A 26,956-nucleotide genomic window follows, 5' to 3' on the forward strand; every position below is an offset into this window, starting at 1 on the left:
AAGCAAAGGAAGTCAGTTCGTGACATTGTGAAGCCATCAAGGGAAGAACGTGAAATTTGCCCAGCAGTCACACAAGTCATCGGCAGCGCCCAGTGGGGCAGAGCCTGTGTACCAGGAGCTCACCTAGGCGCGGAGTGTGCTGTTTGCAGCAGCTCCTCTGAGCTCGTCATCTGTTACAGCAGCCGTGTGAGGTGGGCTGTAGTCCCTGTTTTAAGCCACAGTGAGTTGAGGGGAGTCAGAGAGACCCCTACCTGCAGAGTACTTGCTTGACTTCCATAGTGGTGGCTGCAGATTTGGGCTTCGACCCAGTGTCTGTCACTGGGCTCAGTGCTAGGTGGCTGCTGGCTTTTCAGACTGTTTTCCACGTGGGGTGACTTTTCCCTCTGGCTCCCTCCTACCCACTGAGGGTGTGGGTTATCATCGCCTCCTCTTCCGGCATTGGCTGGTGGGGCGCACAGCCCTTGCAAGCGCTGGCGTCCACAGTGCTCTGGCTGTAGCTGTGATGCTCCGCACACTCCCAGCTGCCCATTCTCCTCCTGGAACAGACTCCCTGTCTGTTTATCTGGGGGCCTTCAAGGTGCCATTTTGTAGTGTCCCACCTTCCCAGAGGGATCCCAGTGTCCGCCAAGCTGGTTTTGTTTTAGCAGCAGGCTTTCCCGAAGCCCACGTGTGGATTTGAGCCGACCTGTTTAGCCCTCCATAACACTTCGTTTCCAGCTCCTAGGACTGAGGCCTGTGTTGGCAGGCTCTGAGTACTGTTGTCTCACTTCCCCTCCGAGGCCTGGGCTCCAAAGAACTCCCACAGACAGGCCTCCCAGCTGCTGGTTAATATTTGCCAAAGCAGATGTGATTCATATATTGGTCCAGGCAAAAGCCTCCGCCAACCCCCCCCCCCCCATACACACACCAGATAAGGAATAGTCCATAATCCACAAAGCAGATCTTCCTTATGAAGTTTATCTGGTTAACATGAAAAGAGCGTAGAGAGCTGGGAGTGGTGTGCACACCTGTACCCAGGTGCTGAGTTTGAGTCCTCGCTGGGCTACCTAGGGAAGAGAGTGTGAAGCAGCCTAAGCTGTGCTTGGCTTTGTGCTGGGATCTGCCTCCAGTGAATCTCTGAAGTACAGGTATTGGCCAGTGGAAAGACGGTGGATTTAGATCTTACATGTTTCCTCCTCCTTCCTTTTTTCTGAAAGGGATCCCCTTTCAACATGAATGCCCCCTGAAGTACTAGTAAGTGGGGAAGGAGGAAAGCCGCATTTCAGTCTGCAGTGCAGGCGACAGGAAACAGCTCACAATGGTCTTTGGGTGGGACAGCTGTTTGCCTCATCACCTTCTTCTTCTAGTGGCCTTCAAATCAAATTTGGCCCTGCCAAAAGGTAAACCACATACTTTTCGAAAAAGGATATTTTAAAAGGATTTAAGGGTAGCTCCTCCACAGAGTATGTGCCTAGCATATGCAAGGCCCGGGACCCTGCCCCCAGCACCTAGAAAGCCCAAGTAGATAAATAAAACGACTCCGAGGAGATACAGGAGTTCCTACCTCTCCGTCATCCCCGCTGTGCGGTCTCTCCCTAACTACTAAGGCATGCCACTTTGTGAAGGTTAGCAAATAGAGGGAAGTGTAAAGACAAGACTTGCCTGCAAGTCTCCCATCCCAGTCATAGCCAGGCCCAGCCCTGCCCTTAGCTTCAGAGATCCCAGGAGATGGGATGTATTCATGGTACTGTGGCTGGAAGCAGATTGCTTGTAATTTAGTGGACACAGATCTGACCACTCTTTAACATTTGCTTTAAAATTGGGCATTGTTTTCCTAATTTAAAGAAGTGTGTATTATATGACCTGTTAAGCAGTGGATGAATGTGGTAGACATGCTTTTCATTTTTTTTTTTTTTTTTTTTTTTTTTTTTTGTACAGCACAGTGGGTTCACATTGCGTGTAGTAGTTTGCGTCTAGCTCCCTCAGCACCCCTGGTCTCTTCACTTCTGGAAACATTCCCCACCATCCTCAGAAGGCCGTAGACTGTCCCTGTCCCTTCTTTCCTGCTCTTGTCCTGTGGATTCTATCTTCTCCCCCGACTCCCCAGGCTGTCTTCAGCCGGTGATTGAAGTTTGAACTGGACTCTTCTCTCACTACCCTGGAATTCCTTCATAGCATTCATCAGAGCTTGTTGCCGAGTGGTAGAGCACTGTCAGCTCAGCCCAGGAAGCAACAGCTTTGTTCTAGCCACCGCTTTCTGGAACTCAGAGCCAAGCAAGCACAAAAATACCTAAAGCAAGTCAGGGGGCGAACATTTCCACATGAACATTTTCATGTTGCTTAATACCATTTTAAAACATGACTTTTAAGGCCTGCATTATAGTCCATTGCTCAAATAACTGTTCTTGTTTTATCATAAAAAGCTGGAATGAGTCCGGCAGTGGTGGTGCACACCTTTAATCCTAGTATTCAGAAGGCAGAGGCAGGCGGATCTCTGTGAGGTCGAGACCAGCCTGGTCTACAGAGTGAGTTCCAGGACAGCCAGGGCTACACAGAGAAACCCTGTCTCAAAACAACAACAAAAAAATGCTGGAATGGTCATCCTTCTCCATGAATCTGAATGGATGGCACTGATTTCCTTGGTGTAATGTTTAGAAATGGAATTAGTAGGGTAAATAGCATTTTTACAGTTTTTCCTGTATTGCTGAGTTAGTAAATGATGCGTAGGCATCCATCCCTGCTCACTGGGACTAAGATACAGCAAGGGATAGTTGTTCCTTTATGTTTGAGCCTGGTAGTGGATGTGTGTGAGCAACAGAAAGTGGACCAGGTCCTGACTTTAAACAGCGGCCAGGCGCTACATTGTTAGAAGCTCCTACTGTGTGCCCAAGCTGACCTGCCTGCCTATGCAGACCACACTTAAGGGCAATACCTTCTCTTCCTCACCATCCGCTACATTTGTGATGGTGCAAGTCTTAGCTGATTTTGGAACCCCAAACCTAAATTTGCAAGAGAGCTGGCCGTGGTCAGGCAGATGGGTGAGACGTGCTTGTTGAGGAGAAGCCAAGCTGCCGGCACCCTGGAGCCATGCTTCCCTCCCCCGTGCGGCTGCCAGTGTGCAGAGGTGTTCATCCTCACAGCCTTTAGTGAGCTGAGACCCTGGTGACTACTTTAAGCAGCCTTTCCCCCACCCCTTAGTACAGGTGCTAGCGTTTTCTAGGTGTGCCATAATGCGAAGCTTGCCGGTGATCACAAACAGATTTACTTAAAGCCCATGCTGTCACCCTGCAGTTCTCTGTCGCAATTATGTGGTGGTCTGCTGGGTTCCCAGGCTGTGACACAAATGTAGCTTAGGTTAGGAGTCATAGCGGCCTGACAGGAGGGGTCTTGGGGGCAAGGCTCTGAGTTCAGTTTGCACAGCCTGTTGCCAGCCAACCATTTTGTGGTTGTAGAGTGGAGGAGGGGCTGGGGAGATGATGCAGCGAAGAGCACAGGCTGCTTCTCCAGAGGACCGGATTTGATTCCCAGCACTCAAATGGCCGCTCCCAACTACCTAACTCCGGTTCTGGGGGAATCTAACTCCCCCTGCTGGCCTCCTCAGGCACTGCATGAGCATAGTGCACAGATGTACGTGCAGGCAACCCATGGCGACTTTGTGAAGGGTTCCTTCTGTCTTCGCTGGGGTATGGGAAACTGCCTTTGACCCATGTTCCTCAGCTCAGTGCTGCTGTGGCACCCAGCCTCACTGTCGGGAGCAAGGTGCTCAGTGATGCTCCAAGTGTCAAAGGCCGACAGACTGTGGATGCAACATCTGAGCGCGCTGGTCGCGTTACTGCTGGTAATCCATCCCCAGTGCCGGGGCAGCTGCAGGGGGCAGGAGGATGTGGCTGTCGTGTAGGGCCCAGGATGTCTTCTTGTCCATCCTTCACAAGTGGCATCTTTTCATCCAGTACCATGCGAAGGTGGAGGCAGCCGACGCTTCCACTCTACTAGCTGTCTCTTCAAGAGCTCCCCCAGGCCAGGACCTGGGAGCTGAAGAGCCTTGGCAACAGGCCTGTCAGCTGGCACAAGGCCACCAACAAAACTGTGTGCCATCAGGAAAAGGGAGAAGGTGGCTCTTGTTAGGAGTCTGTAGTACAGTCGCATCATCTGGCAGTATCAGCAGAGTCTTGTCTCTAGATTATTGAGGTAAACACTCCTGCATCATGAGCTGTCTTGCAGAGTAGAAAGAATGCCTGCCCGCATGGTGGCTGGCACATGGTTGGAACATGTTAGACTATGGTGGCAAAATCCAGTGCCATCCACCATATTTTATTAACTAGTAAGATCAGTGTCCTCTGACCAGCTTTCAGGTCCCCTTTTCCATGGGATCACATGGAGAAGATTTCCTCAGACCCAGAGAATGGTGGGTTGGTGGATATACATTTGGCTGGCTATGATATTAGAAGTATTATTAGTCACGTGTTGGACATAAAAGTTGTTTTATACAAGAATAAGTGATTAACAACAAAACTTTTACCCAGCCAGCAAGTAAACATTCATTGTAAATTTGACATAATTTCATTTGGTTTATAAAAGGTTTTATTCAGCGAAAGAGCCTTGGCTGGTGACATTTGCCATCTAGGAGTCCCAAGAATGTGGTAGAATAGAACAGCTTGAACCCTGGCCAGCTGCCCCTCTTAGAGTATCTTAGAGATGGCGTCAAGGAACGCTGTAGCTCTGTCACCTTCCGGCTTTGCCTTCCTTTATTCTTGCCGCTGCTTCCTGGTTTTCTGTTTTACTTTGGAAATGTTCAGCCAAGCAGCGGCAGCCTCCCGGTGGCTGGAATGAGCCAGTGAGTCTTGGTAGGACGGTTTCTGGGGGTCATATTCACAGCTCTGCCTTTGGGTGTCCCAGGAAAGTGGAGAAGCATTAGCAGAGAACTGCCGTCTCTGAGATGCCGTTGACGGCTTCAGGGTCTTCCCCGGCAGGAGGTGCTCCCTGCCCCTTCTGCTCCTCTCTCTCATGCCTCTCCCTTCCTCAAGTCCTTTTTGCCCTCTTATCCTCTCCCTGGTCCAGGAAAGTCCTGGGCATTCTTCCTAGTGTCTGGATATCCTACTTGGTTTTGCCATTGTTCTTAACTCCAGTCATTGGGTTAATGGGGGCTTTCCTCAGGGCTGTCTGCTCTTTCAAGGTGCCTTTCCAGTGTGCGTTTTCACTGCCGACCTGCTCTGCATGTAGGTTTTCTCATCGCCGCCCTGACACAGTGACTCTTCCAGCAAGTTTCCAGATGCAGCATCCAGCACCTCGTTTGCTGCCCTGTGTCCCTCCTCCTCCTCCTTCATCTGATCCCACTTACCTAGCAGACTCCTGTTCCTCCTGTTACTGGTTCAGCTCTTGTACTTCAGATGGGTCTTCACATTTACACACACACACACACACACACACACACGCACGCACGCACGCACGCACGCACGCACACACACACGCACACCATCACCAAGCTCTGTGACCTTATCCTTTCTAGCTTTCCCCACACTGCCATTCCAGCTGGACTGCAGTCCCCTGCTCAGCCACACAGTCACACTCCCGCTGTCCTGTGGTGTCTGTGGCCTTTTGGTTCAGTGCAGGCTGGCCTCGAAGTCTTCCCAATTCCTGTTTGTGTGGGTGCTGTGCATGGGACCCTCGTAGAGTCCCTCTCCTGGGAAGTACAGGGATTCCCACCTCCGCCAGTCTGTCCACCGTTATCTGAAACCTAGGAGGTGATGCTGTCGGTGGTACACTGCATGGTACCTGAGCTATGGAGCTGGGCAGCCGCGCCCAAGGGGTGGAGGGAGCTGTCCCCTCCCACTTAATACAACATAACATTCTCTCGGAGGAAGATTGAGCCACCAGCCCAGCACCCAGAGACAGTTATTCTTTTTTTTTTTTTTTTTTTTTTTTTTTTTTTTCTTTTTGGTTTTTCGAGACAGGGTTTCTCTGTGTAGCTTTGCGCCTTTCCTGGAACTCACTTGGTAGCCCAGGCTGGTCTCGAACTCACAGAGATCCGCCTGCCTCTGCCTCCCGAGTGCTGGGATTAAAGGCGTGCGCCACCACCGCCCGGCGAGACAGTTATTCTTACTTACTAGGCTTTTAAACAGTATTCCCTCTGCTTCTTGTTTCATCTGTCTCTGGGATTACAAAACAACAACAGGGGCTGGAGAGATGGCTCAGAGGTTAAGAGCACTGACTGCTCTTCCAGAGGTCCTGGGTTCAATTCCCAGCACTCACATGGTGGCTTACAACCATCTGTAATGAGATCTGGTGCCCTCTTCTGGCCTATAGGTAGAACACTGTATACATAATAATAAAAACAACAACAAACTTCAATTGAGGTATAGTATCTAGGTATTTTAAAGCCAAATACTGACATGATGTCCCTCATAAACACTTAAGTATACTACTCTAAGTGACAAAGAATCAAGACTGTGGGCTGGGGAGATGACTCCGTGGGTATAAGGCTGCTGTGAGTGATGAAGACCTGAGTTTGGATGCCCAGTACCACATAAAAGCTGAAAGGTCAAGGTCAGCTTGGGCCACATCCTGAGGCCTGAACTCAAAAACCACCACTTTTATTACCCAGGAAGATCTTCAGCTATGTTTGAGAGATTAAAATGCTTATCCAAGCTGGGCGTGGTGGAACATATCTGTAATCCCAGCCCTTTGAAGTCGGAGATCAGCCTGGGTTACAAAGTGAAGGTCCTATCTCAAAAATAAGAAATGATCACTTGAGAGGCAGAGGCAAGTGAGTCTCTGTGAACTCAAGACCAGCCTGGTCTACATAGTGAGTTCCAGGCCAGTCAGTGCTACCAAAAAAAAGTATTTAAAAGTTCAACTAAAAATATAAAATAATTTTCAGGTTGGAGAGATGGCTCAACCATTAAAGGCTAGGCTCACAACCAAAAAAATACAAAATAATTTCCTTTGTACAGTTCATGTTTTAAGACCTTACAGCTGTCACGATAGTAAACAGTTACTTGCAGGCATGGCCTTTGATGCTCAGGATGTATATGACAAGGGGACTGTGAGGTGACTCAGTAGGGAAAAGTGCTTGTGGCCAAGCCTGGTGACCTGAACTTGATCCCTAGGACCCACATGGTAGAAGAAAACTGACTTCTACAAGTTGTCCTCTGACCTCCACATGTGCTCTTGCGTGCACGCATACACACACACACACACATACATACACACACACACACACACACACACACGCATGCACGCATGCACGCACGCGCACACACATACACACACGCACACACGCTCTCTCACACACACGCACACACACGTTCACACACACACGCTCACACACACGCACACGCGTGCGCACACACTAACACACACATATGCGTACGCGCGTGCACATTTTTTTAAAACATGGTGAGGTTTGGTTGACAGTTAAGCGTGTTTCACATAGGGATTAAGGAGCGTTCTTCTCTTTGTCAGCATAGAAGAGATGGTCCACCTAGGATTCAGGTTCAAGTCCTTCCATCCCCAGCCCTTAAACCCTGTGCCAATTGCAAAATGGGTGCATAGAAGAGATGAGGAAGAAAAGTTAGTCAGTGCCCTTAACCACGGAACCATCTCATCTTGTTTTGTTTTGATACAAAGTCTATCAGGTAGCCCAGGTTGGCCTTGAACTGGGATTGCACCGGGATCTTGGGCATTGGCTGGTGTTCTATCACTGAGCTACATCCTCAGCACTGAGCAGCTGTTACATTCTGTTATTTAGTGAATAACATGATGAAAGCCCAGGCCATTTTTTTCAGTTAGCATATTCATTGTACAAAACAATAAGTTCCATAGTGGGGGTTTTTGTTTGTTTGTTTATTAAGGTACACAGTATTTTGGGGAACACATTACCACCACATTTCCTCTCTTTTTGTCTAAAATTAAAGAAAGTTTATAACTAATACAAGAAAAACTATACAATATATACAGCCAAAAATTACATTAATGATGTCTAGTCCATTAATATTTGACAGATTCAGATAAAAACTCCATTTTATATGTTAACAATGTCTAGTACAGTAACATCTGATAAACTCAGACCAAAAAAATTTCATTACTTATCTTATTTAAAACAAGTAGTTCCTTTTTAAAAGTAGATTTCATAATCTCCCTTTTTATTTTATCATATCCATATTCTCTCTTTTTTCTTTTCATAATACATTCAGTAGTCTACCTTTTGTCATTTTTATATCTTCCCCTTTTTCTTCAGTGTAGATTCAATGATCTACCTATTTATCCTATTATTTATCTTTTTGATCAAAGTGGATTCAATGATCTATCTCATATCTTATTCTCTTTTTCTTTTTGCTTTCTAGGGGTGAAGATATCTTTAGGGAATCTTGAAAAGAAATTTTGGGGTTAATTGTCAAGTCCTGTATCATTTGTCCAGCCGCTGCATAATGAGAAAGTGCAGGGCTTGTTTCAAGTCCTTGTTCATGTAGTCTGTCAGGCTGGATCATCTCAGCTAGTCATCTCAAAATTGTCCTAAGCAGTTTGTAGTTTAAAGCAGATCTTTCCGTGGTGTTAATTCGCTTAATGGCTTTACCATAGTTCTTTTGAAGATTTCAAAGTTACAAAAAAGAGACAAGGTTTCTACTTTGAAACAGACCTGGCTCTCCTGGAACTCACTCTGTAGACTAGGCTGGCCTTGAACTCACAGAGATCTGCCTGCTTGTCTCCTGAGTGCTAGGATTAAAGGTGAGCGCTACCACCACCCGGCCCATGGTGACATTTTTGTATATATATATCGTACGCTTTGATCATACCCTCCATTATCCTTTGTCTCTCCTCCTTCTGATGCCCCAAGTTCTCCTTCTACTTACATGTCTTATATTCATATTTTTAAAATTTTTAGTATATGATCTGTATTATATATGCATGTACATGTGCTCTACAGTGTGTATGTGCACATGTGTAGTAGTTGTGAATGTAGGCAGTATGGGCATGCATGTTTGTAGAGGTCGTAGTCTTCATTTTCCTTTTGGACACATACACTAGATGCATGCAAGTATGTGGCTTCTCCTGTGTCTTCCACCTATGTCCCAAGTAGCAGCACTGAGATCACAGACATGTGTACATGCTGCTACAGCTTTGCAAGGTTCCAGGAACCCAAACTCGGGTCCTCACACTTGTACCTCAAGCATCTTCTCAACCCTTTTCATTCACATATGATTAAGACTAGATTCTATAAATGGAGAAAACTTGACATCTTTCTGAACTTGGCTAATTTTGTTGCATGAGATGATCTCAAATTGCATCCACATCTTTTTTTTTTTTTTTTAAACAAATGTGACTTTGTTCTTCTGTATGGCCTAATAAAACTCCTCTGTGTTTACCTTTGTCTCTTCTTATTTATTGATGGGCAGTTAGGCTGGTTCATAGCTTGGCTATGATGAATAGCGCCTCAGTGAGCACAGATATGCTTGTTGTATGTGACCTAGGTTCCTGTGGGGGAAACCCGGGAATGATAGGGCTGGATCACAGAGCACTTCTGTTTCTAGCTTTCCTGTGGACTTTCCACACTTACGCCCACAGGCGCTGCACCAGGTGACATGCAGCAGCTCTGCTCTCTTTCTTTCCCACAGGCGCTGCACCAGGTGACATGCAGCAGCTCTGCTCACCCTGGACATCCTCACCAGCATTTGTAATTTCTTGTCGTCATGATCCCCATTCTGAATAAGTGGACTAGAGTAGCATTTGCATTTTTGATGATTGCTGACGGTGAACCTTTTAATATGTCTCTACCATTTGTACTTCAGAAAACTTTCAGGTACTCACTCCTGTTTTGATTGATTTGGTTTTGTAGATGTTTAGGTGTTTTGTTTTAGTTCTTTATGGATTCTAGAAACTAAGTTCCTGTTCAGTGTATAGCTAGAAAAGCTATTTTTCCTACACTATAAGCTGTCTCTTTACTCTGATACTTCCTTTGCTATGCAGAAACCTTTTAATTCCACATAATCTCATTCATCAATTATTTCTTGGCCTGTTGGAGCCTTGTTCAGAAAAGCCATGCCTGTGTCTATATCTTAAACTGTTTTATCCTAGCAATTCTGAACTCTTAGCTCTTCCATTAAGGTCTTTGATCCTTTTTTTTTTTTTTTTAAACAGAGAAAAGGGTAGGGGTCTAGTGTCATTCTTCTGCATATAGATATTCAGTTTCTCAGCTGTCTTTTCTCCAGTATATTTTGAGACATATTTTTTTTGTGTGTATGTGTTTTTTCAAAACAGGGTTTCTCTGTGTAACATTCTTGGAACTCAATCTGTAGACCAGGCTGGCCTTGAATTCCCTGAGATCCACCTGCCTCTATCTCTTGAGTGCTGGGATTAAAGGGATTCACCACTATGCCTAGCTCGCTTATTATTATTATTAATTAATTATTTGAGATAGGGCCTCACTATGTAGACCAGGCTAGCCTCTAACTCACAGAGATCTGCTTGCCTGTACCTCTTAATGCTGGGATTAAAAGCGTGTGCCACTGCCCCACCAAGTTTTGGAATATTCTTGATCAAGGCTGATTGAATCCATTGATCCCAAACTCTGACATCTGAAGGGGCAGTTGACAGCTGCGCTGTCCACTTTGAACCTAGAATAGTAGCCACTGACAGAGCTCTGGTTCTCATGAGAGGACCTGAGGAGCCCTCATGGAGCTTATGGCCTGGCCTCCTCCACCAGACAGCATGTGTTGTCTGAACCTCTTTCTAAAACCAGCTTCATTTTCTTAAAGATCTTAGAACAGTGTGGGCTGTTGGAGGTAGAGGATGATGCTACTGTTACTTGTACATTTCTGAGGAAGGAGCTTTAGTTTGGTTGAATGGATGAATTTAGCCCCTCAGCAAATAAACATTCTCTCCTTTTCTTCTCTCTGGCTTTGTAGCATATTGTTCTGCCTTTCCACTATTATGCCTATTTCTTTTTTTTCCCTCTTTTTGGTTTTCTTGAGACAGGGTTTCTCTGTGTCGTTTTGGTGCCTGTCCTGGATTTTGCTCTGTAGCCCAGGCTGGCCTCGAACTCACAGAGATCCGCCTGCCTCTGCCTCCCGAGTGCTGGGATTAAAGGCGTGCGCCACCGCCCGGCTTGATGCCTATTTTCATTGCTCAGATTGGACTTTATGGAAGGCATGCCGACTGTGCAATCGGGTTTTTCCAGGAAGTGAATTTGACCGTTTGTTTGCCGGGCAGACAACCCTAGCCATTCTGACAGACAGTTGAGGCTGCAGGACCTGGGAGCACTGCGTGCACACCTCAGCCTTCCCTGGCTGCACACTGCGAGCATCGCTGGGAAGCCTCCCTGGTGGCTGAGACGATCAGGCACATAGTCTCTGTTCCAGAGCACCTCCTTCCTGTCAGCTCCATGAGCTTGTGCTTGGTGCTTAGGTAGCATCAGCTAAGGCAACCGTGGTAGCAGCAGGCCATCAGGGTTGGTTTAACCCAGTGGCATGGTGCTTTCAGTGGCTAGAAAGTTCCAGTACTGGACTTTGTTTCATATAAATGGCTGGCTGCAGAGAATCACTGGGATCCTGACTAAATGCCCTCCTGCTGTCACGTAGCTGTGGGAAAACAGACAGGAAAGCCACGGGATCTTGGAAGTGTCCTTCTGTGCCGGTCTGAATGAGAATGGCCCCACAGGCTCGTCTCTTTGAATGCTTGGTCCACAGATGTTGGAATGCTGTCTGTGTGTGGTGGTTTAAACGAGAAATGTCTCCCACAGGCTCCTGTCCTTGGTCCTCAGTTACTGTTTGGGGAGGTCATGGGATTTTTAAGACAGGGGTCCTTGCTAAATGGAGGAAACACGTCACCGGGAACAGGCCTTGAGAGTTTATATTTGCCCCCCATTTCCAGTGTGCCCTCTGCTTCTTCTCCCACCATGAGGGAGTCTCCCTCTGCACTGTAGAGCAGAATAAGCTCTCGCTTCTATAAGTCACTTTTGGTCGTGGTGTTATCACAGCAACAGGAGCAACAAGGCAAAAAAGTCACCAGCGAGTAAATAGACCGTTCCCATAGAAACACAAGAGGTGTCCATAAACGGCAAGGGACATTAACAGATGAAGCCTTCCTGGGCATGGTGTCCCAGGTACCCAGGTACCTCTTGTGACCCAGGCATAACTTCTCTTCTCTTTTTTGATCTCTTTTTTGTTGTTGTTTTGTTTTGTTTTTTTTTTTGAAACAGGGTTTCTCTGTGTAACAGCTCTGGCTGTCCTGGAACTCACTTTGTAGACCAGGCTGGCCTTGAACTCAGAGATCTGTCTGCCTGTGCTTCTGCCTTCTGAGTTCTGGGATTAAAGGCCTGCGCCACCACTGGCTTTTGGGTCTTGCCTACAAAAAGTTGGTCTCTTTGCACAGATTTTGGAATGAATAAACAGTGTTTGTTCACTTTTAATAGACATAATTAGCATTTCCTCAAGCGCATTAATTACTGCCTAGGTGGGTTGGGGTAAACACACAACCCAGGTGCTTCTGGTCATCCAGCAGCCCTGCTGGACAGCCCCGCTCTCCCTGCAGCTCCTATCTGATGATCTGACCAGCTAAGCAGGCAAGAACTCTTCTAAGGGGCCGAAGCTAGCCCAGCACGAGAATGGAGTGCCATGTGCAGAGAGAGTGTCTGCTCGCAGAGCTGTGTCCTCAACTTCCCAGAAAAAGAGCTTCATAGTGTTTGATTATTAATAGGTGTGTTTCCTTTTTTGAGACAAGGTTAAAGCTCTGTAGTCCAGGCTAGCCCTCCTGCCTCTTTATTGCTGGTTTTATAGGTGTGAGGTGCCATACCCACTTTGATTAGTGGCTTCGTGTGAAAGAAATGTAGCTGAATACAAGGCAGAGGCTCTACCACTGAGCCATAACCTCAACCCAAGGTACAGCCGAGACCACAAAGTCCCTCACTGAAAAAGATGACTCTCCTGGAACTAGTTGTTTCTGATGAAGCCGACACTTAGAGCAGCCCCCGCCCCGGCTGCCCCCACCTCCCACCCGTATTTCTGGGTGCAGTGTTAGTGCATTTTTGTTTTGGCTCTTTTGTTTGTTTGAGACACGGTTTCCCTGCGTAGCCCAGGCATAATTGAACCCTGGGTCATTGTTCCTTAGCCCCCTGAGTGCTGGGATTGCATGTTGTGTTACCATGCCTGGCTCTTGCCACTTGGAAGTGTGGCTTGTAATGTTCATTTTTCCAAGGATGCTGGCGGGGTTGACAGCTTACTGCAACACCTGGCCCTTCATGGACACGCTTCATCCCGTGGGCCCCTCGTTCGGCTGTTTTCTCTGTAGGTTTTGGAGGGCTTAGACACTGCTCAATGACTGTCTGCAAAACTGTAGTAGGGTGGGGGAGGGTCCTGAAATAATGGTGAAGTCGGGACCAGCAGTAGATCGGAAGTCTCCTAGAAGAGTTGGGCACTTAGTGAACAATAGTAAACACAGCACTCTGTCCTGGAATCTTTAGCTTTGTTTTGTTTGAGCTTTGAACTTGACAGCAGCCAGCTAGCTAGCCCCTGGATTTTTCCAGACTCGTGGGGGAGGAAGCACAATAGGTGTTAAAATTCCTGGAACATGGCAGAGGTTCCTAGCAGCAGCGGAGAGTGTGGACCACCCTGCTGTGACTTCTCACAGGGAGTCACTTAGCTGTCCAGAAGAGGCAGCTCAGAAAATGCCCTCCACTTGGAGACTGGTAGTGTGAGCTTTCGTCCCGACGGCCCCCCTTCAGTGTGGGTAGAGTGGAGTGTAAGGATCCGTCGATAAAGTGCTTGCTAGCAAGCGTGAGGACCCGGGTTCAGATCTCAGGCGCCTTGTGAAAGCTAGGCATAGCAGTGTGCACTTGTGATCCCAGGCACAGCAGTGTGCACTTGTGATCCCAGGCATAGCAGTGTGCACTTGTGATCCCAGGCACGGCAGTGTGCACTTGTGATCCCAGGCACAGCAGTGTGCACTTGTGATCCCAGGCACGGCAGTGTGCACTTGTGATCCCAGGCACGGCAGTGTGCACTTGTGATCCCAGGCACGGCAGTGTGCACTTGTGATCCCAGGCACAGCAGTGTGCACTTGTGATCCCAGGCACAGCAGTGTGCACTTGTGATCCCAGGCACAGCAGTGTGCACTTGTGATCCCAGGCACAGCAGTGTGCACTTGTGATCCCAGGCACAGCAGTGTGCACTTGTAATCCCAGGCACAGCAGTGTGCACTTGTAATCCCAACCATGGAGAGGTAGAACCAGGATTCTTGGCCAGCCAGTCTAGCTGAACTAGTCAGCTCCAGACCTGTAAAAATAAGCTGGACAGCGACAGAGTAAGATAGCCAATGTCACTCCCTGTCCTCTACACACACTCACACTTACACACACACACACACACACACACACACACACACACACACGAAAACAAACAAAAGAAAACTCCACAAAAGCAAAGCCCCACAATGCCCTGTTAGAAGTGACGCCTCAGTATGGTCCAGTGCAGCAGAGGGACAGAACGCAGATTTCATGCGTGTCTAAGGCCAGTAGGGGATGCAGGGACTCGGATTCTGACTGAGCCGGAGCTGACATCCGGACTGGGGCTTGGGAAGCCGAGCAGATGCTTCACAAAGCTAAGAGTGGGATGAGGCGGGAAGCCCCGGGTCCTGGCCGGCTCGCTGCTTCACCCGTGTTCATTTCTGTGTGTGCTTCACACAGCCACTTCGTGAGAGAGCCACCCTGGTCACGTTGACATTTTTCAGTGCTGTGATTTTTAATTTTACAAAAGGTAGAATCATTTTCTATGCACTGCCTGTTCTAGCTTTGTGTTGGAACGTTTTCTTGAAGTCCAGTGATTTGTGGTGTTCCTATCTAGAATTCTGTCTTCTGTCTTCTCCAACTTTTTCTTTTTGCTTACTGGTTCAGTTAGTAAACTCCTGGGATCTGCTTCTCTCCACACCCTTACCCCTGTGACAGCACCCGCCTTTTACATGGGTGCTGGAGATCCAAACTCAGAGCCTCAGGCTTGCAGAGCAAACGGTCTCCCCATACCCCGTACCTGGAAGGCTGCCTCTGGCTGTGGACTGGCTGTGCAGCAGATCACATCTATGTTCCCTTGATGATGACATCCTTGTTTACTTAACACTAGCTGTGAATAGTTGTCACTCAGTTTTATTCCTTATCACAACAACAACAACAACAACAACAACAACAACAACAGTGTATTCTTTTGAAAAGATTGCAGACTGTTGCTTATCAGAGACGTTTGGGATGTTGGCTATTTTTTTTTTTAAGATTTTATTATTTATGTATATGAGTGCTTTATCTGCACGTACAACTTTATGCCAGAAGAGGGCACCAGATCCCACTAGAGGTGGTTGGGAGCCACCATGTGGGTGCTGGGAGTTGAACTCAGGACCTCTGGAAGAGCAGGCAGTGCTCTTAACCGCTGAGCTATCTCTCCAGCCCCCCTATTTTTTATCCATAAGCCAAACTCGGAGCCAGAGGACAACTTAGTTATTCCTCAGGTGCCGTCCGCTTTGTTGTTGAGACTGTCTCCTCACTGTCCTGAAACTTGCTGGTGGGCCAGGCTGGCCGGCCAGGGAGGCCAGGGATCAATTGTGTGTTTTCCCCTGGGCTGGAATTACAAGGCCACGTGTCTGCACCTTGCTTTCCTTGAAGGTGTAGTAGGATCCAGTTCAGATCCTTCTGCTGGCAAGGCAGGAGCTTTCCTGGTTGAAATATCTCCCCAGCCCTGCTTCAGAGCTGTTTGTTTTATGTTTATGATCTTTTGCCTGCAGAGGTCAGAAGAGGGCATCGGATTCCCTGGAACTGAGTTACAGATAATTGTGAGCTTCCAAATGGGTGCTGGGAATCAAACCTAGGTCCTCTGCAAGAGCACCCAGTGTTCTTAACCCCTGAGCCATCTTTCTTGCCCATTTCAGAGACTTTTCAAACAAGTGCTCTGTGGCATGTGCCCAGGGCTGTGCCCTTCTTGTGTGCCTACTTCCCAAAGCTGCCTTCCTCCTCCAGGCTCTTCAACCAGCTTGTGCTCTGGCTTGTTCTTCCGAGGCAAACTGTGATTTATACAGTAGGACTTTGTGATCTGCGCTCTTCATTGTGTGGTTACAATTTATGCGTGTTGGTGGATGGCGCCGGCTCAGTTTAGCTGGTGGACTGTGTGTTGGGGACACGTGCTCCACTGCCCTTTCCACTGTCGTGGTGGTGGACGTTGAGGTCGTCTGGTTTTCACTGCAGACACGCTGAACACAGTCTGCTGCCTGTCTCTGCTTGGGACAGTCACCAAGAGGGGTGGACATGGTACCGGGGCTATGCAGTTTTGAGTGTTTTTAACTCTGGCCTGCGTTTGGCACACGTCTCCTTTCTTCGGGGTCTGCAAGTCCCTAGCCTTACTGCTCTCGGGCATCCTGAACGTAATGGGCGTGAGACATCGCTTGTGTTTCATGGAGTGAAGTTCCGTGTTTACTGACATACAGTTTCTTTGACTATTTGGGTTCGGGTTTTTCTATTAAGGTCCTGGGGGTGGAGCCAGGGTCTTGCCCTTGCTAGCACAGGCACTGAACTCCAGCTCCTGTGTAGGTTTTGAAAATTCAGACTTTCCCTGTCTTCGGAAATGACTGCTCATACTGAGAGTCAGTCTCTTGGTTTTGAAGGATAAATGTCCACAATTTAGAGTAAGGAGAATTAGGGACCATGCTCAGTTCTTGGTTCTAAGCATGTCTTGGACTTGAGTCATTCTGAGGAGTTCTGCCGCCCAGGGAGACCCAATGTCTGGAACAGCTGGAGCTAGGCAAAGAGGTTTCTTGGGACTGGCAAGACCCTCCTGAAGCCCCCACAGGAGAACCCTCTGGATCTGCAGCTCAGGGTGGAGACTGGCCGTGGCGGCTGGATAGGTGGTAAGACCACTGCCCTGTGTGATGTTGCACCTGTCTGTCAGTCCAGCTGCCCACCTCTGTCCTCTCGGATAACTCTCCAGAGAGCAATAGGCTTGTTTCTTTTAGTTGAGGGTGTGGAAACACAGCTCTCACCTCAAAGGGAGTAGGATATATTTATTCTGGAGCCAGAATCAGAGTGACTATGGCCCTGGAACAGAAATTTAGGTTACTCCAAATACATGTTCCATGCTTGGTGATGGTGTCATGAAATTTTATAGTAACAGAATAAAGAAAGTCATAAACCAAGGCACCTCAAAGTTCGCCGGTGGAAACATCAGGTAGGCAGAGCAGGAGGATCTCAGCCATTGGCCTTAGATGCCATCTGATGGCATTCTTAGCCTTTGGGTTGGTGGAAGTTAGGGGTCTGTTTGTACGTCCAAAGGGATTTATCATAGTCACGAGGATGTTAGGTAGGACACAGGCGGACAAGGAATGGCAGCTAAGGGGAGTTAAACATAGTGCATGGTATGGCAGAGGTGGCCAGTGACTTTTAAGTGGGTGGGTCAGGAGAGGGGACAGGTAAGGGAGGGGCCTGAGTTCCAGCAGCAGCAGAGACTTGTTTGTGTGTATGCCACGGGGCAGGACGTGTGCTAATGGCACCTTTTGCCTTTATTTTCTGAATGTATAAATAATACGGACTCTCAAGAGAGTCTCATCTGATATCACTGCATAAGATCCCTGTCCCTGTCCTTTCCCCAATCCTGAAAGCTTTCAGTGTGCCTTAGATGAAGAACCAGAGGCACTAATTCAAATATTGGTGGCAGTCGCCATGGAGGAAGCTGTAGGCGGAGCTATGCATGATTGATCCTCCTCATTATTTTATAGGAAGGTCCTTTTTATCTTGGTTCCCACACATACATCACATCCATTTCAGGCCTCTTTAATTGTAATTTTTGTATTTTGTGTTTGTATGCATGAGTTTGGGCTTGCGTCATGATATGCATGTGGCGGTCAGGACAACTCTTGGGAGTCGGTCTGTCCTGATGCCTTGTGGGATCTGGGGACTGAACTCTGGTCGTCAGGTCTGTGCATATCTACATGTGGAGCCATCTCACTGGCCCAGGCCATTATTTAAAAAGCCACTTTATCTGTTTCTTCCCATCTCTCAGGACCATACATGAGGTCTCTCTGGCTGGCTGGATTTGTCTGTACAGGCCGAGTGCCTGGCATGCTTGTTCCCTGCCCAGAATACTTCTTTCTAAGAGGACCCTCAGTATCCAGGTCACTGTTCTTGATAGGTGTGCCCGGAGGGTCCACTGGCAGCAACCGAGTCAGAGAAGAGACTGACTAGTGTAGTTAGTTACATCGAGTCTTGAACAAAACTGTGGGAGCTGTTGCAGAGATTCCGCGCATTCGATAAACAAACAATGGGAAGGCTGAGATGGGAGAATCACTTCAGCCCAGAGGTTCAAGACCAGCCTGGGCGGTGTAACTCCCACGGGCTCAATCTAACACAAGTAACAGCCCCTACTGATGTGTTCTCACTTTAAAATCATACTGTAGTGTTTGAAAAGGACAGAAGAACTTAACTAGGGCCGGCAGCTGGGCTCGGTGGTAGAATTCCTGCCTAGTTTGTGCAAGGCTGTGGTTCCCGTCCCTATCACCTTCCTTCAGAACCCGCTGTCCAGGTCATCTTTTAGGTGGTAGTTTGGAGGCCCACTTCCTCGCCTCCTGGCTCCTGCCTGGCTACATCCCCGTCTGACACGCTAGGCCCACCACAGGCGCTGTCTGCCTGCTTGCTGTTGGGTTGCCTCTTGTGGTAGGAAGGAATGGGCGTCTGCCTACCTGGCAGGTGGTTTCTTGAACTTTCCTTGGCACTCCTTTTCTATGGATCTGTCTTCCCTTTGCCTGGGATGTACCTCTCCCGTGCCGGCTGCACTGGGGTTCCTGGTGGGCTCTGTCCCTCATTGATGGTTCTGGCCTGGCTCCATGTAGATTCTTTCCTTTTTTCTTTTCTTTCTTTTTTTTTTTTAAGAGGCTATTTCCACTGAAAGTAAGGTGCATAGTCGTTCCCTCTGTGGATTTTGTGTATTTGCCTTTGGGTTTTTTTGTTTGTTTGTTTTGTTTTTTTTGTTTTTGTTTTTGTTTTTTGGCGCGCAGGTGTGTGCGTGTGCGTATGTGTGTGTGTGTGTGTTTTGGTGAGTCATAGAGTAGTGTATTCCCTAAAAGTAGGGATGTCTTGATTGGAAGGATTGGGAAGGAGGTCAGTCCTGCTGGGGGAGGCTCTCATGTAGTCTCAGGTGAGTTGATGTCACCTGGCGTTGTTAGAGCCAAGGACTTCCTGCCTGCAGCTGGCGGAGGAGCTGCTTCCCTGTGCCTGGAGTAGCTGGCTGTGCGTTTGCCCACGTTCATTCCCTAGTGGACCGCATGCTGTTTAGAACGTGATGGTTCATTAAATGCTGCAGCTGTGACTGGGTTGGACAGGTAGAGGTCGGTTCTCGCTTGCCTGAGTGGTTTTGTTGGTGCCGGTCCATCTTCTGTTGGTTTCACTTTTTAAAGATGGAAGTGCATTTTTTTTTTTTCACAAAGAGTGGACATTAGTAATAGAGTTTGACATACCTTTAGAAAAAGAATGAAAATAAAACAGTGACTTTGAGGTGAGTGTTAACTCCGTTAGATACTTTAGAACCCCTAAAGACTCAGACTGTCCACCCTTGAGCACTGTTTACTGGAGGAGTGTAGACTGGACTACACTAAAGTGAAGACTTAGTTTCTGACTTCACTAATTCATCAGCAGTCAGCATTGCGTTATTGTCTCATTCCATGGTAATAGTCGGTTAATAGTATCAGTTCTTTTTAAGAAAATATTTGAATCTTTTGGGTTGTTAAGAAAATATTTGAATCTTTTGGGTTGTTTGTGTGTTTGTTTTGAGACAGAGTCTTACTATGCAGCTCTGGCTGTCCTGGAACTCTCTCTGTAGACCAGGCTAGCCTCAAACTCACAGAGATCCACCTACCTCTGTCTCAAGATGAAAATACTTTAACCTGAAGAGCAGGTTTGAGTTTATCCAGGTAAAAACTTAGGAGATGAAACCGTTCAAAATTTAAGATCAGCAGGTGGATGTATTTCCAGATGACACACAGAGAAAGCGGTGGTTGTCAGTAGTCAGCGCCACGTAATAAACCATCCTACGGCTCAAAAGCGCAGTGAGCGGTCCTTTATCCTTGCTCGTGACTCGAGGTTGACTCAGCCTCGCTGGGCAGTTCTGCTCTCTGCTGGCCTTCCGGGTCGCTCCGTCCCATCTGCCCAGCTGGCGCTGGCCGGGCACAATAGCTCCACTCATGGGTCAGAGCGGCAGCGGGCCGGCTGGGGCAGCTGGTGTCCAGCTATATGGACCCAAGAAGGGGAAACGGAAGCAGCCAGGCTTCGTGAGGGTGAAGCCCAGAACTGGCAAAGAACTGCTTCATGCCAGTCTATTGTTTGGAGCAAATAGAAGAGCCTCGGCTTGTGCAGACAGAGTGGGGGGGGGGGGGGGGGGGAGGACTTCCTGGTGCTCAGTTGGTCACTGACATAGCCAGGGGCACCAGAATAGAAATACGGACTCTCGTCCCTGGAGTATGGATGTAGCTGTGTAGAAGCTAGTAGGGGTTGTGGATGGGTTTCCGTCGACAAAACCCTAGGTTCTTGTATCCGTGGTGGCAGAGATTTTTCTTTATTTTTCTCAAACATCTCCCAGTCGTGGAGTTCATAGACTTGGGAGGAACTTTGTGGCTACTTGTCTCACACTCTTCAGATTCATTAATCTGGAGAATTTTTGTGATCTGACCATCCATAATTAGGAAATAAAAACAGCATAGGCAGTTTTTGTTACAGTGAGATTTGATGTAAGTAAATGTTCTTATCTTTAACTAAAAATGCTATTACTTCAAAATGAAAGCAAATTAAGTCAGATTTATTTTCCTCGTGTTCTAATTAAGCTTTGTTCACAAGCCCCCTTGGTTGTTACCAAGAAACAGTGAGTGTTCCCACCCTTGTTCACATTGATATTCTGCAAGTATCCGCTGATAGAATTGTGATTGTGGAGGCTTCTCCACGCATGCGCTGTGTGTGCTCTGAGAGTACAATAATAATCAGCTTCCCCACTCCTAGAAATTCAGACTCTTTCCAACTCCTCCCCCACGGCTCTGAATCTAGACTTTGACAGACAGCATTATGGAGATAGGCTTTTTAAATATGGCTCATTTAAATTAGCCGCAAAGTAAATTTTGATATGTCAGTGTTATTAATATATCAAATGTTACTAATATTTAAATTGTTTCGGGCGTAGGGTGGGGTATGCATGTGTGGAAACAGTCTGCATGCGCTGGTTTTCTCCTTCCACTAATTCAGGCCGTCAGTCTTGGTGGCCTACACCTTCTCCTCCTGAAACATCGCACTAGAAGAGTAATTTTTTAGTCTTTATTGTTTTATTTTACGTGCATGCATGTTTTGCCTGTATGTCTGTCTGTATACCACGTTGTGCTTGGTGTGAGAAGAGGGCATTGGTCCCCTGGAACTGGAGTTCCTAGTGTTTGTGAGCCACTGTGGGGGCGCTTCGAATCAAACTGGGTCCCCTACAGGAGCAGCACGTGCTCTTAAGTGTTGAGCCTTTGCTCCAGCTCAAAACTTTTTATTCTTAAAATGTTTTTGCTTGTAAGTGGCTTTATGGTTTCTACAACCTTCAACACCATGGCTGTGAATCTATACCAGTCCTTTTTTTTCTTCTTTAATAATTACTAATCTTATTTTGGTGTTGACAAGCTAGAAGATACTGCCTTATTAGTGTTTCTTTGATCATTGGCAAGGCTGACAATTTTTTCATGTTGGTTTAGATTTAGAACACATTTCTTCCTCATTCCCTACATATCAATTACCTTTGAAAATATAGTTTCCTCAGCAGTGTTTAGCACACAGCCCCAAGGCTAAAGAAAAGGGTAAGACCGGGCATGGTGGAGCACACCTGTAGTTCCAACACTCGGGAGGCAGAGGCAGGTGGATCTCCGTGAGTTTAAGGTCAGCCTGGTCTACAGAGCTAGTTCCAGAATAGCCAGAGCTGTCACACAGAGAAACCCTGTCTCTCAAAACAAACAAACAAACAAACAAAATAACAACAAAAAAGAAAATGGTAAGATGCGTGAGCTGCAGCTTCCCCTGCAGGCTTGGAGGCTGCTGTCTGGGCAGACACGCTCCGTGTGCCGCACAGGTATGAGGTAGTAACTCCTTTTCCTTTCACGTCCACCCACGGAAGCTGCCAAGACTGCTTCCATTTTCTCCCCTGTGTTTCTGGCTTCTCTGGAGCATGTTCTCAGAGCCCTGCTGAGCCTTCTAGGCTCTCTCCAGAAAGCACAAAGGCAGGGAGATGGGTGGGCACCCTGAGTTTCACATGGGTCCCCCTGGGGCTGTGTTTCTGGTTAGGGCTGACAACTGTCAGTGGGATACTCTGAAACACTGTGTTCCTCTGTGCTTCCAGAAGGTTCCTGGACGCCACTGAGAGAAAGGCAGAGTCAGCCTGAGAAGGACAGTGGGTGGAGCAGGAGGCCTCAGCCACGACTTGAGCATCTCTGGCCTCCCTCCACTCCACCCCAGCCTGGGCAGCCACGCGCTTTTTCCCTTTCTTTCTCTGTTCTCTCCAGTAAATGGAATCCTTTGGGCTTTGAAACAACAGTCACCATGGCCTGCAGACCTAGCCACTCTTCTCCCAACCTTGGACGAAAATCACAAGCTCTGTGAGAGACCCAGAAACAGGCAGATACAGACTGAGACAAGGCCTGGAAGACCCAGCAAGGCCAGAGCACTCCATTTCTAGTTTCTCAGCCAAACCTCATTGTTGGAATGTTAAAGCATGGGATATGGCTTTGCTAACGTTTGAAAAATGCTTCCTCACCAGGAAGGGGTGGGAGAGGATCTGCAAAGGAAATTCCTTCCTTCATACATAATAAATTGTCACTGAATTTAAATAACTTGCAGTCACAAGGGATGCCAGTAACACCATTACACTGTATAGCAACTGTCAGCCCGGCTTCTGCCTGCCTGTGAGCTGGGTGAACCTGTGAGAACAGACTTGCTCCTCCAGCAGTCCCACAGGCCTCACTGGTGGTGGGGAAGCGAACCACAGAGAGAGAGAGAGAGAGAGAGAGAGCTCACTGGCGTTTCCAGTATGATGGGAGCCTCCCAGCTGGCTGGTTCCTGACATGTGGGTAGCCAGGCTGACGAGGCAGGGCTTCCCAGCCTGAGGTGTGCTTGGACAGGGAGGACAGGAAGTGAAGCTGCACTTTTCAGAACAGCTCCGAAGCTGGGTAGATGCCCTCACGTGAGAGACAGTCCTGAGAGGCTGGCAGGAGGACATCAGTCAAGAAGCAGCTGCGCCTGCTGCCTAGGGATGGTGGGGTTCTTAGAACCAGGGACTCGGCCTGACTAGGGCTGCAGGGCAAGGGAGTGAAGAAACAATAACCAGCCAGACCCAGAACAACAGAGAAGCCGGCCTGGGGAAGTCTGGGCTCCCAGCTGGAGAAGCTGTGGTGTGTCTATTGTATACAGTCGAACAGAGGCAGAATTGTTGCATACAGTTGAGCAAGGAGATGTGGTTATTTCGTGTAGATAAACAAGGAGGCAGCGTTTATGGTGTTCAGCTGGACCAAGGAAGCAGATTTAGCTAATCTCAGTGGAGTAGTCTTCAGGCAGTAATCATGGAAGGTGGGGAGGAATCTATGGCGGACATTCTCTGTACACATTGTCACCATTCACATAGGGACCAAGAGGGAAGGCTTTGCCGTTTCCATGAGCCTAAGCTGGCCTTGAGGTGACCTAGACAACGCCAGAGATAGGTATTAAGGCCTGGTAGAAGGAGCTCAACACATTGTCTTATGTAATTATGGTTAAAAGAATAAAATACGAAGTATTAGAGGTATTTGATTCGAAATGCACTTAAAATCAACAGACGTCGTCTTTATATTTTCTACCAGAGACAAACGAGAGAAGTGTAGCAGCTGATGTGGAAATGGCCCTGGAACACGGGACACCAGTCACCTCCCTCGATCCCTAGAGCCCTAGGTAGCCTCACTTCCCAGATGAGGAAACAGATGCTCGGAGTAGACAGAAGACTTGTGAAGGCTGCCCGGCTGCTTGGCAGCAAAGAGTGATACCTGCACGCGCTCGTGTGTGTGTGTGTGTGTGTGTGTGTGTGTGTGTGTGTGTGTGTACACATGTGTGCACATACGCATTGAGTAGCTTGCCTCTGTATCTGATCTCAGTACTGTTTTTTGGAGTGGCCATAGACGGTTCTAGATCAGGACTCAGAACACTGGCTCAGTGCTCTGAGAAGGGAAGGGGAAACGCCGGGTTCCTCTGCTGGAGTTTCGCCTCCCTCAGTCCTCTGGAGACCTCCTGCCACACCCCATCCTAACTTCGTATGTATTGTCCTTGCACGCCGAGAGCTGTGCTCCTGGTGGACTTAGGGACAGATTCTGGGCTTCCTTTCGCTCGGGGTGGAGCTCAGTGGTGGAGCGTTGCCGTCACGTGTGAGGCCCCACAGAACAAACCCAAAGCCCGTCATCGTTTGGAATATGTACAGGAGCCTATTTGAGAGCTTCTGTAGAAACTGCAGACTTGCTGACCCTGTGGTGATGGAGATAACGCAAAGGGCAGGGCTGCAGGTTTTATTTATAAACACGCTGGCTCATGAGTGCCACTTGGGTTCGTGATTTAAAACATGCCTGCCACTCCAAGTCTTCACCTAAGGCTTCGCTAGACTCCTCCTGGATAAGTCACAGATCTTGAAGTCATGGGAGCTCGGCTTCCTGTCCAGGTGACAAGCCCTTTTCTCCTGCTGTCCATTCCCTGGCTGTCGGCAAGTCCTGGAAGTGAGGAGCTTAGGCAGATAACATGCCCTGGAAGAGACAGAGTCGTTCACACAAAGCCTCTTAGTGCCAAAGGCCTGTGGTTAGGGGCAGCTCCACTTGGCACATTTTTAGTGGGAACAAAAGACTCCAAGTGGTGTGCTGAGATGCAGTCTTAGAGCAGCCTCCAAGTCCTTGAGAGTTGTGCAGACATGACCTCATCGCATAGCTTAGCCATGAAGTAGGGAAGGTGAGGTGTCATCCCCCGGCTCCAGGTGAGGAGACCTCTGCTGCCTCCTCCTTGGCAATTCCAGATGATGAACGTTGCCTCTTCCGTCAGGCAAAGTACCGCCTCATGGATTCCCCACCACTGTTTCCCAGCCTGCGTCTTCAGCTCTCACTGCTGCCCCCCGTTTCTAGGTAGCGGCCCCTCAGACCTTCATCGGGGCTCATCCTTGCTTCCTTTGGCCCTCTGTCTTGTTGAGTCCCAGATCTGGCCAGGGACTTTACAGGGAGTCCACCCCCCCCCCTTTTTTTGTCCCACCACTCAGCTGTCACACAGCCAGGAACAGAGAACATGATTTAATGTTGGATGATCACATGGGGAGTAGTAAGCGCTTGGTTTGTTCTAGGCACTGTGTGAAGTGGGTGGATGAAGCTGTATAATGTGGAGATTTAGACCCTGCCAGATTTCTCATTTTTTTTCCCCCTAAGACAGTTTCTCTGTGTAATCCTGGCTGTCCTGGAATGTGCATTGTAGAGCAGGCTAGCCTCAAACATACAGAGATGTGCCTACCTAGCGTGCCCCCATACCCAGCTGATTCCTCCCAGTCCTAAGGAAGCGAGCCGGGATAAATGAGGTGTCATCGGGCCTGGCCAGGAACAGCGAGGACCGTGCTCTCTAGTCACAATATTTCTCTGCTCCACAGCTGGACTGCCTACTGCTGAAGACCTCTGTGTGTCCCCTCTGTCCCCTGCTCCCATGCTAGGGTCTCCCCAATCCTGCCCCTTTCCAGTGCCTTCTTCCCACATTTCTCTTTTACAGTGCTTGGTACCCTCCCCCCAAACCCCCAAAGCCTCTGTTGCTGCCTTTGCCTGCTGAGCCGCCTTCCCAGTCCTAAAGACAGGGCCTCCGCTGCCCTGCCCTGCCCCTCTGCTTCTGTCATCTCTGCCCCAGAGTGCCTGAAGTCTGCACCCCCAGTGGCCCCCAGTTCATCTTCACACTATGTATGTCCCTGTTTGAAAGTTCCCTTGGTGTTGTAAATAAGCAGAACCAAGGGTGGCCCCACCCTAGATGGGGGTCCCTGTCACATCACATGCTCCTGGGTCTTGCCACCACCATCCCAGCATGCCCCACCCACAGCTGCTTCTCTGTCTCACCCATCGTCCCTGGGTAACCTTCTCCACTTAGACTTTCCACCTTCTCCAAATACATCTGTCCTTGAAAGGGCATGTCCTATGCCATGTCTTACCTTTGGGGAGAAGGGAGCCATCTCTTTAACTCGGGCTACTTTACCTGCCCTTTCCCGCTGTGTGTTTATTCTACAAACACTTTTAAGGGACATGCCCTGTGCGAACAGAGCTGTAGGGGCTTCTCGGAGACTGCTGTACTCCCTAACTGCTGTAGATGGCAGAGGTCATTGTCAACAGGAGGCATTCAGCAAGCATCTCATAAATGGCTTCAGCAGTTTCTCCCTGCTCCCATCCAGTGCATTTCCACTGATTCCAGAGTTAGCACAGAGCCGAGGAGCTGGGATCAAGGCCAGTTTCCTACTGCCATGCTACTTCATTCTGGACCCACCAGTGGTCACTGGAGTTCTCTAAAGAGCCTGAGTCTCTTTCAGACCCACCATCAGAGACCCTGCACATTCTTGGGTGCACGGTGTGGTATGTGTAGATGGTTGCAACTGCTATGTGTGCTCCAGGTCATCTGCAGCACCTGGCAGGGGGCCCCAGCAGCCACAGAGAGGAGTCACCAGTGACTTTGTTGTAGTAAAGATGGCGGCGGCGGCGTGGTGATGATGATGATGATGATGATGATGATGATGATGAAGACATCGATGATATCCCTTGCTTTCTTCCTAGGAGATGGCTGGCAGAGCTCTCAAGCAGACAGGCAGTAGAAGTATTGAAGCAGCCTTGGAGTACATCAGTAAGATGGGCTACCTGGACCCCAGGAATGAGCAGATTGTGCGAGTCATCAAGCAGACCTCCCCAGGTGAGGCTGGCGGTGTGGTCTGAGAGCAGGCCC

At 48.4% G+C, this 26,956-nt stretch overlaps 1 protein-coding gene across 2 annotated transcripts in view; it reads left to right on the top strand.

Annotated features, from left to right (window-relative positions):
- The window catches only part of Lats2 (large tumor suppressor kinase 2), a 55,045-nt gene that overhangs the window by 15,091 nt on the left and 12,998 nt on the right, over positions 1-26,956 (top strand). For both annotated transcript variants that reach the window (XM_028870406.1, XM_028870409.1), the window contains exon 3: positions 26,791-26,923. In XM_028870406.1, the coding sequence (XP_028726239.1) occupies positions 26,791-26,923 (133 nt within the window). The remainder of the gene's footprint in view (positions 1-26,790; positions 26,924-26,956) is intronic.

Source organism: Peromyscus leucopus, chromosome 9 (genome assembly GCF_004664715.2).
Source record: "Peromyscus leucopus breed LL Stock chromosome 9, UCI_PerLeu_2.1, whole genome shotgun sequence".
Classification (NCBI taxonomy): domain Eukaryota; kingdom Metazoa; phylum Chordata; class Mammalia; order Rodentia; family Cricetidae; genus Peromyscus; species Peromyscus leucopus.